The sequence below is a fragment of the Anser cygnoides genome, chromosome 5 (assembly GCF_040182565.1).
Source record: "Anser cygnoides isolate HZ-2024a breed goose chromosome 5, Taihu_goose_T2T_genome, whole genome shotgun sequence".
In the NCBI taxonomy this organism is placed as follows: Eukaryota; Metazoa; Chordata; class Aves; order Anseriformes; family Anatidae; genus Anser; species Anser cygnoides.
Window position 1 is genome coordinate 50,370,794 of NC_089877.1, and position 18,776 is coordinate 50,389,569.

Here is an 18,776-nt window from a genome sequence, read left to right on the forward strand (position 1 = left end):
TGAGAAAAAAGTTCACACAGTTAAAAAAATGCAGGAAAGGGAGGAAGAGGACCAGGGTGTCTCAACTCTTGAGCCACGATATGGGGAAGGCTGCAAACTCTCATTATTGCCTCACTCTCTTCACTGGCTGCTGCAGCAGATCTTTCAAAAAGGCAGGGCTGAATTTTGCTATGATGAAAACAGCCTCCAGAGTCCTCTGGCAGAGCATGGATAGGAAGGAGGTCCACCCAGCAAACGCATTTGAAAACAGGTATCCTGTACTTCTGAGCTCTGCAGAGTCAAGAAATGTCTGTGAGCACTTTTAAGCTAGTGCTGGAGATGCTACACACCTGACTGGAACAGACCTTCCTCGGCCTGGCGCCTGCTCTGGTTTTCTGCATCTTCTCTGGGGCAGAGAGAACTGGAGAGCTCAGGGCCTGCACTGGCAGCAGCATGCCCACACACAGGCCGCACACCTCCAGATGTGACGCTTCCAGCTACCAAATATCAGCGCACAGAGCCAGAGGTTCACACGTCCTGGTGACGGGCAGCTGCTCGGGCTCGGTGAGAGCCCCAACGGATCCCCAGCCGCTGCGACACGGCAGCGGGCCCCATGGAGCCTCTTCTCTCAGTTACCTGAGGTCAGGCCAACACAAAATGCACGCGCTACGTGCCTAGGCCTGCAGTGAAATATCTCAGCTGGTAACCACAGCTAAATATAGCCCCGGCGGTTTCCTACAGAACAGCAGACACAATAGCCCTTTTGGGCATTTATCTTTAAAATCTTTTTGAGGCGTAGCTGGTGCTAAATGAAGCAGATAACAAATAACATCCTCCTACGGGTACATCTTGTTGTGTGGCAGGCAGCTAAGCACCACAGAGCCACTTGCTTGCTCCCTCCTCCCCCTCCGCAGTGGGATGGGGGAGAGAATCACAAAAAAGGTAAAATTCATGGGTAGAGACAAAGACAGTTCAATAAGACAGAAAAGGAAGGGAAAAAACATTAATGACAAAAGAATATACCAAGCAAGTGATGCAATGTGCAACTGGGGTGCAGCGGCCCCCCAGTTTTATTGCTCAGCACGTCCTCATGTGGCATGGGACACCCCTTTGGCCAGTTGGGGCCAGCTGTCCTCGCTGTGTCCCCTCCCAGCTCCTCGTGCACCCCCAGCCTCCTCGCTGGCAGGGCCGTGTGAGAAGCTGAAAAGTCCCTGACTTAATGTAAGCACTGCATTGCAACACCTAAAACATGGGTGTGTTATCAGCATTATTCCCATCCTAAGTCCAAAACACAGCACCATACCAGCTACTGGGAAGAAAATTAACTCTACCTCAGCCGAAACCAGGACACATCTGCTCTAAATTCTAATGTTAAATTAATTTCAAGATGACATCCATGGATTGGCAGATTCAAAGGAGCTTCAAACCTGTTAAAAGACAGCAGACAAGGAAGCCAAGCCTCTGGGCAGCTGGACATGGCTTTGGTCAGGCCTGGCCCATGCTGTAGCTTGAGCTCCATGAAAGAGGCTTTGAATGCTCCTGAAAGGGCACCTTTTCCTCTCCCTTCCCAAAATGCTGTGGTGCATTGTAATGTATCAGGTCCCCAGTGGGTCTAACTTGCCTCCAATTCAGCTCTTCTGCAATTCTTGCAGGACAGGATGACCTGAGGAGGAGGAACGAGGGAAAGGCCCTTCCTAGGACTGCAGTGAGCCAGGAACAGTGTGACCCCACTGCTGACACAGCCCATCAGGGACTCTTTTGAGCAGGGCTGCATTTCAGCTTCTCATTTACAAGGTGCTGACTTCATTGATGAAGTCAGTCCTTGAAGCTGCTCATCCTCAAATCAAACCGGCCCCTGGAGGGAAATGCATCTGCCTGGCCTGAACGTGCTTTTGAGCAGCAGGATATTCCATGTTGAGATGTAGATTTTCTTCTCTGTTGTATTTTACTCCGTTACTTCTTCTCTGATGTCAGCAGCCCTTAAAAGCACCTAATCTCTCAGTTCTGCTATCTTCTACAGATTTGAAGACAGTTTTGTCTACACCCAGCCTTCTCTCTTCCACATGTCTGGTCCCTGCTGCTATCCTCTGGACTTTCTCCAAATGGTCTCTAACACCCTACTCTGTGGTGATAAAGCCAGTAGCTACCTTCACTACTCACGTTTACCACACACACAAATAAAAATCCTGTGTGAGACATGATGTAGAACTGTCCACAAGAAGCTTTCCTGTGCTCTCAAGTATCTTGAAAGGACTCTGATAAGCTGACGTCTCTTCAAGGTCCAATTATTGTGCAGACTGAAATGCAGGACTTGGGTTGAATATCAAAAACTATTGCCTTAAGGCAGAAGTACAGCAGAGCATGAGCACTACAAGGAAACATGACTCCTCTTTAAACAGTTAAGTTTGCCACTAGCTGTCCCCCAGTCTGGGCTTTTCAATATTTCATGAAAAGGTGAAGTTCAGTCTGTGCAAAGTACCAAATCCAGAACAATACTCGCAAATAAAAAGTTACCCCATCAACAGACTGCAGAATAGGAATGCAAAATTCAGGATTGCAGAGGGATGTCTTACATCGCTGCCTTCAATACCCTGTCTGAAATATACACCCATTCATAAAACAGATTTGGCTCCATCTGACACCTAATTTAGGTTGTTTTGCTGCTCTTGACAGAAGACTATTTTCATAGATTTGCAGACTGCATCAACACCATATGGTAGAACCAAGCAGCAAAGTGACCTTAGAATAGCAGGGCTGGAGGTTTAAAAGGAAGCCAGTCACTGCAGAGACAGAAGGGCAAGGCACAACAGGGCAACACTGGGACTGATGACTTGGACTGGTGGATCAGGGCAGGGCTTCTAGATGTAAAGATACCTCAGCCATAATGAAAATCCAGTCTTCAGGGACAGCTTAAACTATGTAAGAGTCTGCCTGTATCTCTGGAAACAAACAAGACTATTCAGGTAATGATACAAGATTCCCAAAGAGAAAAATCCCATGCAAAACACCAGTAGATGAGATGAGATAATCTTTTCCTGTGATAGACAGGAATCCAGCACAAGTGACAGAGCATTATTGTCTCCTATTATACACACTTATAACTCCTTCTAACAATTCCAGTGGTAAAGGAGCTTGTTTAGCTGTTTCCAAGACATATATTGCGCTAACAAAGTGGAGGACAAATTTACCCATTTTCACAAGGTGTATTCTATTGTTTCACTCCAGGATTCACCTATGATAACATGCAAGGATATTTCAACCTTTATAGCAGCTCCTGTGAATCTGCAATTTTATCATCTTCCTCAGATTCCTGGTACTGCTTTTGTGTACAAAAAGTGTTTTCATGGGGAATCAATTTGCACAGGAAGAAATTTTCTAGGGAACAGTTTGCTGCTTCCACCTCCTCAATACTTTTAATGGCTCAGAGTCTGGAGAAAAATAATCTCAGAAGCTCTCTTAAAATAGAATGTATTATTCCTCTCTTCATCTTCAGAATGAGAGACAGGGCTAGAAAGGTCAGGTCCCAGCACACAGTCCATGTTCCAGTTCCTGGGCAACTCCAGGGAAGAGCATGAAAGTCAAGTTACAGCTGGCCACTAACTTTGATTGTATCTCCTAAAAGCTAATATTTCAGTAGCCTGTTCCACATCTAGATTAGGGTTTTGCCCTTGCTAGATTAAACAGTGTCTGATCTCAGGATAATTTTGCATGCTGCTCTCCCTTTCCCCACCTGGAAAGCAATGATGTGAGACACCAGCAGCAAAACTTCACACTAAGCACACACTGCATGGCTTCTGCAAAGCAGGAGTGGAAAGGCCTTTCTCACCTGGGAATGCATTTATATCAATGACTGCATGCTGCCCGGTCTGATTGTTAATGATGATATCAATTCCAAAGAGGGAAACTCCCAGAGCTTGCCGCAGTGCCTTGGAGATTTCCCGGATGACGTCGTCATTTGGCCGCTCAAATACTCCTTCGATTTTATCCAGCTATAGTGGAAAAAGACACATTACTAAGTGACTCTGAAACAGTCTTCTCAGTGGAAAGATCAAATTTCATTTTCCAGGTATATTTCCACCAAATCTAATTGCAGAGAACCGGTGGCATGAAACAGAAAGAAACAAAGAGAAACTTATTTTGTAATTCGGAATCCTACGTGTATCAGAAGTTCACCTTCTCTAAAGTACCTAGCTCTTTATTTCATATCAGTGCGGTTCCTTGAACAACATGTCAGCATAGGAATCAATGGAGAATCACTATTTTAAGTACTACATCTTTACCTTAGAAAACAAAAACAGCTGACCAGTTTAACCCTGTGCTGCAAATGCTCTGGATATCAATCTGTTATTTCAACGTAGATTAAGGCCCATGTTGAAGGACTGATAAGACAGACTCCTTCTGCTAGTTTCATCTGACCCATACAGAACAACCCAGCTGGTATCTTCAAGGCAGCAGCTAATTCAAAGGGGATATCTTTCATGTGAGTTTTCAACTCTAAGTTATTCCATAGACATTTATTATTAAGAATAACTCAGGTTACTTATGACTGGAAGATGTCATTTCTTCATGTTTTAAACAAGACTTTATGCAGCAAAAGTATACGTATGCCTACAGAAGCACGTATGGAGTAAGTATGTTTATGACAAGAGGGTATATTCTCTGTAAGTTTAAAAGTAGATTAACCAACCTACAGAAGGATTTATGACTAGCAAAATTACAGCTTTAAAATTTAACATGCCCATCAGTCATTCGCACAAATTTAATCATCGCTACTATCAAAACTACTCCCAAATAGAGCTTGTGAAACAGAAAAGAATCTGGAGACTCAGAGATTTAAAGGACCCAGTCCTGCAAAGCGACTTTCACAGCAGTTGAGTACCTTAGGCCTTGTTTGGATTCATACATACAAAACTCATTACAAGGACTGGTAATGCAAGCATTAAAGCACGGCATCTGCTTGCACTGTGGGACTCAGAAGACCCCCTGAAATGGTCCTCTGGTTGCAGCTCAGCAAAGCTTGCACTGCAGCCGATTACTGTCTGTCCCTCTGTGGTCGTGCCCAATGCAATTTCTCTGTGTGAATTTTCACCATTTGTCTTTCCTCACAGAACTGAGTCCTAAAAGGCTGATTTATGCTTATGAAGCTCTCTGGACAGGAAAAGGGCAGATATTTGTATTCAGAAGCTTCCTCTTCCCTTTGTCTAGATTAGATTTGGGGAGTTTAAGCCTGGTGAGCAGCAGACAGGCCTGTATCAGTGCTTCCTCACCAGAGCTCGGTAAGGAATACCAGAGGGACACACAGTCATGCTGGTTCGTTGTACCAAACAGACCTCAGCCTGCAACACAGAAGCAGACAACTTGTGAAGGAGAGTTGCTAGCTACTGATGCTTTGATAAGAAAGGACTAGATAGTTTTTCAGCCGTGACAGAACAAAAAAGATCAAGTGTACTTACTGCTGTTAAGACAGATGATGATTCTGGCTTTGAGACATTGTGGCTGTTGAAAAATATCGATTCTCTGTCTGGAATTAAAAGAAGGTTGTAAATAACTTTATAGTGGATTTTAATTTCCCAAGGATTAGTGCAAGGAACAGTAGATGGCACTGCAGCCCAGGGAATCCAGACTTGATCAATACTGGTCAGTCCCCTGCACCATCCACCTGCAAGACCGCTCATACTACTTGGCTGTGAGCAAAGGCAGCAAACCACGGCCCGGGTCAACCATGGCTTCCAGACCTCAGCTCACAGATAAGCAGAACTATAGGGAGTTAACACAAACCAGTTTTGATTCCTCCACGTAATTAATAATGGAGTTAAATTTCTACTAATTTGATACATTCAACAGGACTGTTCATATGGGAAGGCATGCAACAGAAGAGAAAAGCTGCTGTCACTGCAGGCAGCTGACTGATAGCAGCCAGTTTACAGTGAGGGCACTTTTGCTGTGGAAGAAGGCAGGAAATTTTATGGTCTGGACCTGACCTCCTTTTGGAAGCACCTTAGGAATGCAGGAGACACCCTGAGATGACCAAAGCCACTAACGTACCACGGTGGAAACCATGAGGAGAATTGCACCAGCACCTCCCTCTCCACTCCATCTGCCCTGGAGGTTTCTAACACCACCACCACATACTCTTCTTGCCTCTCCTCCTGTCTAGAAAGGCCCTATGCTTTCAGACGGTCAGCTCCTGGGAGTGCCTCAGAGCCACCGGATCTGCCTCATCATTGGTCCTGCTTCGTCAGGTACCTGTAGCTCAGCCCCCTTGGGACCCCCAGTGATATGGGTAAGCCAGACACTTATCCTAATCTGCCCACAAAACTTCTTTTTGTGTGGGCTTCCAGACAACTTTAAAGTCTGACACTAACTGCTGAGACATTAGCAAAGCTATTTTTAGAAAGATGCCTTAACATGTTCTCTTCCTGCAAAAGTAGAGACCAACTGTCATGGTATTTGATGTGAGCACAGATCCAGACCTACTTCATTCGGTCAGGACACTCAGCATGCCTAAAACGCCACACACAGCTGCAGACAAGGCCTTTTACCAGGATCCTACCGAACCCCACATAAACTAACCAAGTATGTGCTCGTGTGCCGAATGCAACGGTGAGCACACACTGACACATTACGATCAGCAGAAACACAAAGTGACAAGACACCGGCACTTGTTCGTTCATTTCCTTCAGCTTGCTACCTTCCCCTCCCTCCACCACCTGCTGGATTTGTACAGGACTCCACGCCCTGGGAGCTCCAGGGAGCACCAAGCACCTTCACAGCTTGTGTATGCTCAGAGTGGCGCAACCCAAAAAGGACACTCAGCTGCTCCAAAAGGGCCGTGCCTGGTCATGCTCCACTAATGTTCATGCCCCACTAATCCCTCCTTGCTTGTGACGTCCCACAGAAGATGTAGTTCTCAGGCTCTTCAAGGGAAAGGAGCTTTTTTGTGACTGCTGTTTAGTGACCTATAGGAGGGTCACTGTCTTTACTGACAAGTCCGTTCCTCCTGCCCTCCAACACAGCTGGTACCCACACACCAAAGGAAGCTTTCCACTAGGGTTTACAACACTGGGCCTCACATGTACAGACAGGCTCATTTAGGGGAAAGCACAAGTGATCTTTAAACACACATAAATAATCAAGGTAAAAATAGGGAAAGGAAGTTCTGAAGGGATAGAATCCAGGAAATTCTCTCCAAAGCACATTTATAAACAAACTCCGGAACAAATGACATGAACTTACTGTGAAATTAGAGAATTTCTCTGTCTCCCCCCTTCCACATGACATAAAACACTGTTTCTAACAGGTAAGACTCAGGTTACTATTACATAAATATTTACTATATGAATGTCATTCACATATATTCCAGAGCCCATGAGTTATCTCCTTTCCTAGTGAAATAATACAGAAGAGGTAATATGGTATATAATAACCAGGTGCCTTCATTTCAGCAGCCTTTTCAAAGGTTTTTTTTTTGAGAAGGTCGTTACCAAGGCTGTAAGAACCGACATTTCATTTCAAATTGGCACAACGTACCTGAGATTCCAGCAGAGAAGTTTTTCAAAGACGGTCTCTTCACCACGGTGTAGGATTCCCCGACCACAAACACTTTATACAGCACAGCGTTGTGATTGATGAAGCTCTGAATGACACAAGGGGGGCGGACAGCCTTCAGGCCCTCCTGGTTGAAGATGATCGCCATCTGAAAACACACACACGCAGAGTTGTGCACAAGCCTTTCAATAGCTTCACACTTGCCAACGAGCAGCGAGGGGGAACATCTACTGGTGGATATATATTGACCAAGGGTGAATCCCTTCTCAGCAGCTAGTACTATTTCACTACACTTCATTTCACTGACACATAACTCTCCAGGCACAACTGGCCGAGTAGCTTTCACTTTCAGTGAATTTTTTTTTCTCAGCTCTCTGAAATTTCGTTTACCCACTTCTGGTTAGGACGCTACTGCACTTGCAGGTTTTTAGAAGAACAGAAATGGTAAAACATTTGACCAGTACTGCCAACAAAGCCTTCATCAGACACAAGCTTATATCACAAGAACAAAAGAAGTGCAAATGAGCAGGTCTGTATACTAACAATACAAGTTCTTCTCTGCAGCAGTATTTCCTGTGGTTTGGTACAGTCCACTTGCAGCATCCTAAGCAACAAGATTTCACCCACATTGTCAGAGAACTTTTTCCAGCATCTAGCAGTTCTTACTAGTAGCAAATGCTGGGCCAATGATTTTCTTGGCTTGGTTTCACCTCATTATTCCAAATGTATAGTCCCCTCGAAGGGACTGGAAAAAATATGCCAAAAAGGAAGTCATTTATAGGGCCTTAATGATGAACACCAGCTGCCTCAAACAACCAAAGCGATGCTGGTAGTTGCAGAGGAGTACAAGCCAGCATATCTTCAGCACGTTACACTGCTCTTTGCATAGATCCATTGCATGCTTACATGCACATTAAATTATCATGAACACGGTGCCCTGTCTTGCAGGTTTGTTGTTGGAGTTCAAATGTAGCCATGACACCGATGCAAGGACTGGCAGCACAAGCTGATGAAGTTACTTTATACGCGGGTGCCCCTCAACAGCAGCGAGGATAAACTTGGGTTTGTTCTCAATCCTCCAAACCCTAAGATAGCTGTGCTCTAGTTATCTGAACATGGACCTCTCATCATTCCAGTGACACCGGGCCTTGTTATCCACAGAGGCAGAAGGGAGTTTTGACAGTCAGGTCAGTGTGAGTAAGGACTATCCACGGCCAGAGAATCTGACGTAACATTTATCTTCCTTTCTTCTGAGCAAAACTGCCTCCCAAAGGTAGAGGTGCTTTGGTTAGAGCACCTTCCCCCACTGAGGAGCTGTCAAGACAACAGTTAACCTTCATTTTTTTTGTGCCTGCACCTACCTCATTCAGTACAGGACACCCAACACTTGCCAGAAATATTCCTGAACTCTGAAAACGAGTTTTTCCTCATCTGTGTCAGTATTTTCTCACTGGCCTCCTTGAGCCTAGTATTTTATTTGGGATGTAAGACAGTCCAGAGAGGCTAAGAGAATTCCTGTGTGTCCCACAATGACTCCACAGCAAGATACAGAATAAAATTGGAGCTTCCTGCCTCAGCACAGTACAGATGAGTTATCTCTCCATATGCTTCCTGTCAGTTTTCGTGCCTTCTGAGATCAGCTGCATCTTAGTGAAGTCAGAGTCACTGGAAGGATTTTACAAAGAAACTCTTCCACTTTGTGCTCTCTCACTCATACTTTATAACATGTAAGATCAGCTGCTCATTTGCTGTACAGTGTACTGTCAGACTGAGTTCTTGCTAACACCTTTGCTCCTGTAATAAAAATAGTAAATACAGCAGCTTTGTTGTTCAAAACTATAGCCATGGTAAGTGATGTAGTGACTACACATTATAGTTAACAGTCTAAGCACATTTTTATCTCTACCTGACTATTTATTATTCTGTTTTCCTCCTTATCTGGTAGACCACTTAGGATCACATAATTGTCTGCAAGCATGCACAATGACTCAGTAGATTAGCATTTTCTGAGCTCAAGTCAGTGTGTGCATTCAATGAGTACGTGCAGCTGATATTCTCACTCTGTCTCTGTTATACCTTGTGCTACCCGTTTGACACACAGACTGAATGTGTGAGTGGCGATAACCTGTGCAAGAAGCCCACTCTAACCAGCAGAATTGTCCAACAAGATAATTCACAGCCATAACATCGTAACTCATTTGTTTGTCACTGGTGGCAAGAACCACTGTGCTTTTCCTCCTTGTGCACAGACTGTTCATTTTGTAATAGCTACATTGTCACACTGGTATAAACTATATCGGTCCTAACCTTCAAGTCCTCTCTGCAAATATTAGTTAATTAACTCCCGCAAGCCACTGCTTCAAAAGGCAAGCAGGTACTTATCACCCTTTTTTTGCAGGTGTGGAAACCCCAAATATTTATCTGCTCAGTACAGAACTGACCCAGTGGAAAACCATGTGAAACCTTTCTTCTGCAGAGCTCTGTGCTGACTGCCCGATGGACTAGCACACAACCCATCCAATTCCCATGGTGCAGCGTTATGCTGGTTCACTGTGATGTCTCATGATTTTTAGCATGCATGAATACAGCTCCAAGAATTTGCTTGCAGGGTGCACTTGCTCTTTGTCATCTAGCACAGACCTGCTGTCTCTGGCAGTAACATGGGAACAATACTTTATATCATAATTTCCAAATGGCGTTCCTCATTATAGATGCTGAGTTCTTTTGAAGGCAAAACAAACATTTGGCACCAAGAAATATTACTGACAATGTCCTGAAGGAATTCAGTCTGAAAAAACACAGTGATTCCCTGCCTTTTCATTCCTGTCTGCTCCACATTTACAAGAAGAGCCATTCTGGATGTGTTTCTTCAGGTTATGGGTCCCAGTGATGTCTCACAGCAGGTTCCCAAAGGGCAGTTGTATTCTGACCTACTGGCAAACGGGCAGAAGAACCTTTAGGAACCATCTCTGCTCAACTCTAACAAACGGTGCTGGCAAAGCAGGGCTCAAGCGCTGCGCTGGCTGATGCGACTCGGAGTGCAGAGGCCACATGGAGCTGTGGGACACCACCAGAAGACTGACTACCAGCACCTTGGTTTGCTAGCCTGTGCCTTCGCAGCAAGATGTGACGTCTGCCGGCCAAAGCTGGCACCAAGCCCAAACCGAAGCCTACGCCTCCAGCTGTCCCTGTTAGCCAGTACTGGATCTTTCTGAACAGGCATCTTAGGAAGAAAAGCAGGTCTCTGGCCAGGCTGGGTTCTAGTTTCAGTGTCAGCTTTGCAGTGGGAATCTCTCTACAGAAAATTAAGCAATTTACCAAAAGGCAAAGGAGAAGCCATTAATAAAACAGGCAACAATTTCTTGCTCCTAGGCCTCTGGTCCATCTTTTAGACAGACTCTACTGTAAGCAGACTATTTATCCTGTGCTCCCCTTGTCATTACTGTCCACAAAACAGCATTTATACGACAGATCCTCTCTGATCATAAATACACTTACGGATCACTCCTGAGAACACAGCAACTCCAAAAGTGACTACAACTACTAAATATGTAAAGCACCATGCAAAACTTCAGGCTTTTTTTCAGGGGACTCTCGTAAGCTCTAGTTATACGTTCCTGTGATAAAGTGCAGCCTACAACTATATTTTAGCCTAATTTTTGCTCAGAAAATGGAATTCTAGCAGAAGGCCGTGGTATGTCTGCACTGTATAAAGGAACAGCGAGGAAATATTCACCAGGGAGATGGAAGTCCCTGAAAGCTTCACACATATCAGGGTGCAGATGCAGAGACAGAAAAACAACACAGAAAACTACACAGAAAAATCAGCAGAGAACCCAGGGTTTTAAATTCATTAACGATCCACTTTTGCTCTCCGCAAAAATTTATAGCAGCTGCTCCAGCAAACTAACAGGACTGTCTGTCACGCTTGTAAAATGATCCACGCTAAGGTATGAATGAAAAATCTAGCTGCATTTTTAAAAGTAAGTGCTGGCCATTCAAAATTTCAGCTGTAGGCATTCTGTTAATCTAGACTGACATTTCACTTCAGGGCCTTCAGTCTTCAGAGATGCTGCAGCAGCATACTGCACATTTCAGGAGCAGCTGGGAAACCTGGAACGATTACCATGCTGCTAACAAAGGAAGCCAGGCATTCTTAGAGCCAGCAGGGAGGACAGGATTCTCAAAACTGAGCTGTGGTACGCAGGAAGGCAGGAAGCACAAATGGAAAAGAATTAAATCAGGACTCGGCTCGCCTAAATTTAGAGGAAGCTAAGCTCACGGAGAATGCGCTCCTTCCAGGAATACAGAACCATTTTAACTGCAATTGCCTTACGGGCATAAGGGAAAGCAGATAATTCTACCAGCTCTGTTCTTCCCACAGCTCCAACCACGTTATTACAACTGAACATGCCTGGAAACAGCCACTACTCACTGCTCCCTTCCCCACGAGGAGAGGAACCAGCCTGCCCTCACTCACACCTCTGCTTCATCTGCAGCACAAAGCCATTTCTTATCACTATCATATACATGTTGGACGGAAATATCGTAGGGTGGAAACATGCACCCCTTAGTGTAACTTCCCACCAAAAGAAAGGCTGATGAAGGAGACACCTTGCAGACGGAGCTTGACTGGAGGCTCCAAACTGCTAGAAGGAAGAAAACTAGACGATGGAAGCTTGAAACTGCTAGTAAGAACTTTTATATCAAGAGGTTAAAGTCAGATTTAGCTACAATTCAGATAAATTTGAAAAAATAATGCTGTTATTAAATCCAAGGGAGAGGAGGGGGAAGGAGAATGGTTTGGGCATAGCCTTCATTCTGCCTACTACAGGATCAGAGAGCACCAGACAAACCACCGTGAGGGAAGTGGAAGCAGGGGGATAACACTGCAATGTTTTTTTAACTCACCTCATGAGAGTTGGTTCCATGAGCCACTCTGGTTTTACAAACTGGATAAAGATAAAAGAAAAAAAAATGCACCACTGAGACAGGACACACAAAACCTTTACAAATTCATTCCCACCCACTCCTACAAACATTGGATTCACCAGACCAAGGCACTGACTGTACCAGAAAACACTGACAGTCTCTGCCTCAACAGCATCCTCAGCCACTGCAAAGCTTGGCTTGCTCCAAGCCCTCCTCTCTCTACTCCTTCTGCAACCGACGTGCAAACAGAGGTCATTTGTAGGACTGGACAGATTTGCAAAGCATCAGCTCAGGAGTTAGTACCACTGCTGGTACTGCCATCCTGCCCACTCAGAGGGCTTCCTCACAAGTCTGGGATTCTGCCTGAGGCTGGAGCTATTTACATGTAGCACAAAAAACACTGTCCTGGGAACAAGGGAGCTGGGATACAGTGGAAACCAACTGCTTTTCCTGCTTCCAAGTTCCTGGGGAAGGATAGGAAACCAAATGGTCCGAACCAAACTAAGATACAACATATTTTTCACAGGCAACCACAGAGGGGGAAAAAGAAGTAGAAAGAGTCCTGCAGTTCTGCTTTCTCCTCCGTATTCCTTATCTGCTCTGCATATTCTGGTTCTCATCTCCTTACTAAAACTGGTAAGGGGGGAAGAAAATACATGGTCCTGCTATTATGAAACCAGGAAATGGCTGAAGATCCCAGGAGCCGCAGGATGAGTAGAGCTGATGGTATTTATATGTTAAACAGAGGAGATAAAACTTGCATGTGGTAAAGGGGTGGATAAGACAAGACTTCTTTGGGGATTGCTGGAAGAATAAAGCTGCCAGGCAAGACGACAGGCAGCTATGAAAGGCAGATGACCTGCACTAGAGTCCAAAATAAGTCATAACTGGAAATTTTGGAAAGTGGTGCATGATGTCTCACAGACACATGCTCTGGAAAGCAGGAGAGTTTAGGGGGAAAAAAAAAGAAAGAAAACCAAAAAGAAGCAGGAAAAAGCACTCCCACATCACTCTTGTTATTTTATAATTTTATCATGATTTAGAGGGATTGATTCAGGCCTTCTGAATATGTAGGCTATGCTGTTTGATACAACACTGAGAATACAGTGCATGTGGGGTGAGGAGGGGGTGTCAAAGCCATTCAGGGAGCTCTAAAATACTGCTTTGCAATCTAGCTTCAAGAGATCTGTCTGTCTCTTTTTGGAGAGCAATGGCAGCAAGGGCAAAACATGCTTTTTCCACACAACTTTACCTCTGAACCTTACAAATGAGGCAAACACCAAGGGAACAAACACCGACTAACCAATTCAGCTCACTTTATACTGCAAAGAATCAAATAAAGGAATGAATTTAAGCACAAGTTCTACAACAAAACCTGCTAAAAAGCACAAACAGTTCACAGCAGCTGTTTGAGACTGTGGGCCTTTGGTGCCTGATAGCTATGTTTTACACTCTTTCTTCTACCCTCAAATATCATATTTTCAGCCTGGACCAGGGAAAGGAAGGAGTGGTGAAAAAAGGGGCAGACAGCAAGGGAATGATTGTCTCAAGAAAAACAATGAACACATCTGGCAGGAGAAACTTCTTGCACAAGTTCAGGGCAAGAGGCTAACTTTGTTAGAACTATTAGCAAATCCCAGGAACACATGTTTACTGTAGAGAGGTGTTTAAAGTAACGAACATCAATAAAAAGCTAAGTAAAAGCTGATAGGGAGGGATTTTGTTCCACATTCCAAGCAGACTGCTTCACAGCCACTTGCTTCAGGAAGGTTTTAACCTGTACACTTTGGCAATGAACCACACACTCCTGCAATGTTGGCCACAACGTTCCTGAGGGAGCATGTGCAATAGTAAGAGCCTACCAGAAGCACCAATGAAAAACCCATTTACATACTGAAAGGGAATGCCAGTCCATTCTTCTCTATAAGCTGCAAGGTATCTTCTCCACAGGCACTTGTCAGCTCCATGAAGGGTGGTGAACAGATCCTCTCATCTACAAGACAAAAAGAGTCCACATGAAGATCAGGAGTTTACCTTCTCAGCTGCATCATTACAAGCTATCTCCAGACTAACTGCTTCTTGAGAGTCTTGGCTGTACTTTAACAGTCAATATTAAAGCATCAGAAAGATTATCAGCCAGACATGACTTCGCAATTCTGAAAACATTTCAGAAGATGAAATGTCAATTTTCAGACACACTAAAATGGAAATACAAAGTCCACATCTTCACAGGCAGGCAGGCAAAAACCATCACCCACTTAGGAATATGTAGCTGCACAAGATGTAACCAAGAAAGTAAAAAGCAGCTGGGATCTTAGTTCTTAATATTATACCTTCAAGTCACATTTTCAAAGGCATTTTACAAAAACCTGTATGGTCAGCAAGTGTGGTTGGAACAGGGAGCCTCCCAAAGCAATCGTTACTGTAGGGCCACTCAGGTGGCAGATTCCAGTGTGGGTTTCTTTCAGCCAAGGTGCCAGACATGCAGTACATCCCACTGTCCATTGAGACATCCCTGTCATGAAAGCAGTAACCATCTGGTCTGGCAAGGCCAGAGTCAGAGCACCTCTTTCCACTGAGACACCTTGGCAAAACTGTTCATTGGCCTTTGATTAGAGAGGGAAAAAAAAAAAAGAAAAAAAAAAAAAAACAACAAAGGAACCATGGTAAAATTGAATAGAGCAGTTCTGGTCCAGGGTGTTTCTGCTGATGTCTTGCTTGTTCAATTGAGGTTGTGGGATGGCTGCAGTCAAAACTCGGCCCTATTAGTGATTCAGTAGGTTGAAATGCTCTAGGACTCACGTCCTGTTTGCTGTGGGAGAACTTTGATTCCTCTACGCATGCAGCAGGAATGTGTGGAAAGCACTGTAGGACTCAAAGTGCTCAGTCATAAATCTCCACCTCTCAAGAGAGTTGGATTGTGATTTCAAGTGCAAAGAGAACTTTGGCTTCAGCCACAGCTCTGGGACAGGTTAGTGAGCCCAAAGACAAAAGCTTTGCACACATTGACATATTCAAACCAAGGACATCACCCAAGCAGGAGCAACCATTGAAATTAACTTGTCAGTGAGCACAGTCTTAAAAATATTGTGTCCACAGAGTTTCACAGATTCACAGATTTCTCTAGGTTGGAAGAGACCTCAAGATCATCGAGTCCAACCTCCGACCTAACACTAAGTACTCTACTAAACCATATCCCTAAGCTCTACATCTAAACGTCTTTTAAAGACCTCCAGGGATGGTGACTCCACCACCTCCCTGGGCAGCCTGTTCCAATGCTTAATAACCCTTTCGGTAAAGGGTTTTACCCTTTAAAAAAAGTTTTAACTATGGAGTCACAAATTAGTTATAACTCAAGTTAGCTGCGCAGTACAGAACCACAATTCAGAATGGGTCTGCCAAAACTCACTTGTAAGTCTTATTTCAAGGGACGCAGCGTGACACCTTGCTCCAAGAAGCAACTGGAGACAAGTAAAAATGATGGGAACATCATTTGCCTAGCAAACTCAAGCCACAGATTTGCATCAACCAGCAACTTGTCTCGAAAATAAGCAAAACAGGACTTAGTACCATCCATATCTACCCCAGTGAGCACGGAGAATCCAAACAGGTGGAGGCTATGCTGTGCAGATGGTACAGAAAGTGAAAAGCACATGTAAACTAAAACCCCAGCAAAACTAACCATATACTCTCAGAGTGCTGCACATCCAGAAACTACTTTATAAGCATCGTTTAAATGCTTGTTACTTCATTTTAAGAATATGCTTATGCATTTTCTCTCATACAGAAGGGGAAATTCCAACACTAACAGAAAAAACTCTGTATTTTGGTATACATATCTCAATACCTGCTTCAGTGTTCTGAGAACATACAAGAACTCAGGACACTAGCAACACTGTTGCTGCCAGAAGTTTTCTGCAAAAAGAAAAGTCTATTTTCATACATCCTAAACAGAGCAGAAGGATTGATACTTTGAGGTCAACCTCTAAAAAGCTAAACAAAACATCCCAGACTTCAAAGTTTTCACTTCACTGGTATGAAAACAGAAAGCAGCACCCAAAAGTGACAGGTACTGGAATATTTACAAGCCTTTGCCAGAGCTAAAGTTCCTTAGCTGGATGAATTTAAGGAATCAGATTTAGTTTACAGATACTTGGGAACAACTTTGCCTTGGCAGCTCTCCTACCCATATGCTTAGGGCTCACAAATAACTTTGCCTTCAGAGTGCAAATGCAGAGGGATGTACGGTTCCACCTCACTTCCCAAGCAAACAGCAGTCGGAGACAGGGAGGTTTCGGTGTTCCTGCCAATTACAGGACACTTGCATGGGGAGATGAAGGAAGGAGCAAACAGTAATCTCTTTGACTTTGTACTTAGAAAAGACCACCTGGATCAACAAAAGCAAGCAGAGAAGACTCTTAGCATCTCAAAGTGCTCCTGTTGACTTTGCACAGCAATGGCATTTTCTCCACCAAGAAGGCAATTCTAGCCCACTAAAGCCTCTAAACCAGACTCTTAATTCACGGCCAGACCCGAGGACAAACAAACCCTCACTCAATCCAAGGTTTCAGTACAGCCTACAGCTAGGAAGTGCTGCTCTGAGTTTAATTGCACACACTGCAATTCTGAAGGTAGCTGTCAGTTTAAAAAAAGCCCTCCAGCTGTCAGTAGTGATCCCTTCTTCCTTCTCCAGGTGGCAAACACACTCTGAAGCTCTCTCATCACCAGGCTCCCGCTAGCAGAGTGACTGCAGTCTCAGCACACCTTCTCTGCCCTGAGGTCCAGGACAGACCTAATTCCATGGCTGAGGCTCAATCTCTGTAGTGGTTCACCAGCATGAAATCAGCCCGTACAATCCACCAAGTGCAAACAGGCACCTTTAACCTTCCCTTCGCCTCCCCCCGGCGTCAGCAGCTACAGCAGGATCCTACCGAGTGCCAGTTGGGTGCCGGACACTTGGCTGCTGTCACTGCCCCTTCACAAACCTGTAGTGACCGGTCACCACGGGGAACCAGTACCAAAAGGACAACACTAAATATACAAACAAATGACCATAACAGTCCAGAGGTGAGAACAAGAGCCTGGCCCCACCACTGACTCTTCGTGTTGACACTAACCCTCCAGCCTGAAGACAAGCACTACTCCTATTTGCATGACAGAGACCTAGTGAGGACTTAACCCTTCTCTAAAAGCCCTCTGAGAACTATTGCGTGCCACTAGACGTGGCACCCTTCCACACAGCTGCCTTACACTCACAGAAGGGCCCGTTTCGGTGGGTCAGGCCACCGAGCTGACCCAGCCCAGAGCCTCCACCACCACGACTCCCTCAGCTCGCAGCTGCGCTTTGGGATGTGCCTGACTAGAAGAGACACGTAAAACAGCACGCTTGGAAAAGACTAGCTCGCCTTCTGTCTGTGGAGATGTACAAGTGCCCTTAGTTCTCGAGAGATTATTACAAATGCAATTTCTATGCTCTCCAGTTTGGATCTGACAGTAAAACTCAGGCCCTTCCTCCCTCACAGCGGGCGCGCACACTGAGGCGCGCGATTAGCAGACAACCGTCGTTACTGGCCCCATCTTCATGCAGTCTTTGGAACTGAAGACATCAGGAAGAAAAATCTCTTCGTATGTCAGAGGAACGCTGTGATAAAAGAGGCTATATATTTTTATAGGGCACATTTACAGAGTGGTATTTCTTTATTTTTCCAACTGCCTGGTAGTCTGTCAGAGGCCTGCCCTTGGAAACTGCGACAGAACTGCAGGTGGGCCACGTCAAATCCAGAGCTGGCAATGAGGAAAGGCTACTCAGACAGGGAGAGGGTTCGGCTCCCACTTCAGACAACTACCAAACGTATCTGTAGCATTCTTGTTGTTAGAAACAACACATCATCATTAAATGCAAGGTCAAAATGTTGTCACTGTGTCCCCACCGCCATCTTTGTCCTTATCTTTATTGTATGTCTTGGCACATACTTTGCAGTGTCTGCTTTCTGTATTTTCTTTAATTTCTTCTCCCTTTTCTTCAAGAGTATCTGATCTCACAGGGTGCTCCCTCTCTCCTTGATATTTTACTTTCTGCATTTCCTCTCATCCCCATCCCCATTTCTTCTCTATGCTGATCTTTTTTAACCATCGTTTCTGTTCTTCTGTTCTTCCCAGCCGGGCCTACTCTGGCCTGAGCTTTGTCAGAGCAGTGCTCCACTCCAACGGGGCAACTTGAGGATGAAGGAGGAACACCCGACTGATGAAGGCTAGTGTATGGCACGATTAGCACTGCTAAACAACAGGAGAGAGGTGAAAGAGTATTCATAGCTAGG

The 18,776-nt window shown here is 44.8% G+C and overlaps 1 protein-coding gene across 4 annotated transcripts in view; it reads right to left on the bottom strand.

The window, feature by feature from the left end:
- Positions 1 to 18,776, bottom strand: part of ITPK1 (inositol-tetrakisphosphate 1-kinase) — a 145,413-nt gene that overhangs the window by 10,603 nt on the left and 116,034 nt on the right. For all 4 annotated transcript variants that reach the window (XM_048070357.2, XM_048070359.2, XM_066998281.1 and 1 more), the window contains 5 exons: positions 14,354 to 14,452; positions 12,439 to 12,479; positions 7,510 to 7,675; positions 5,433 to 5,500; positions 3,806 to 3,968 (listed from right to left, as the gene is read on the bottom strand). In XM_048070357.2, the coding sequence (XP_047926314.2) occupies positions 3,806 to 3,968; positions 5,433 to 5,500; positions 7,510 to 7,675; positions 12,439 to 12,479; positions 14,354 to 14,452 (537 nt within the window). The remainder of the gene's footprint in view (positions 1 to 3,805; positions 3,969 to 5,432; positions 5,501 to 7,509; positions 7,676 to 12,438; positions 12,480 to 14,353; positions 14,453 to 18,776) is intronic.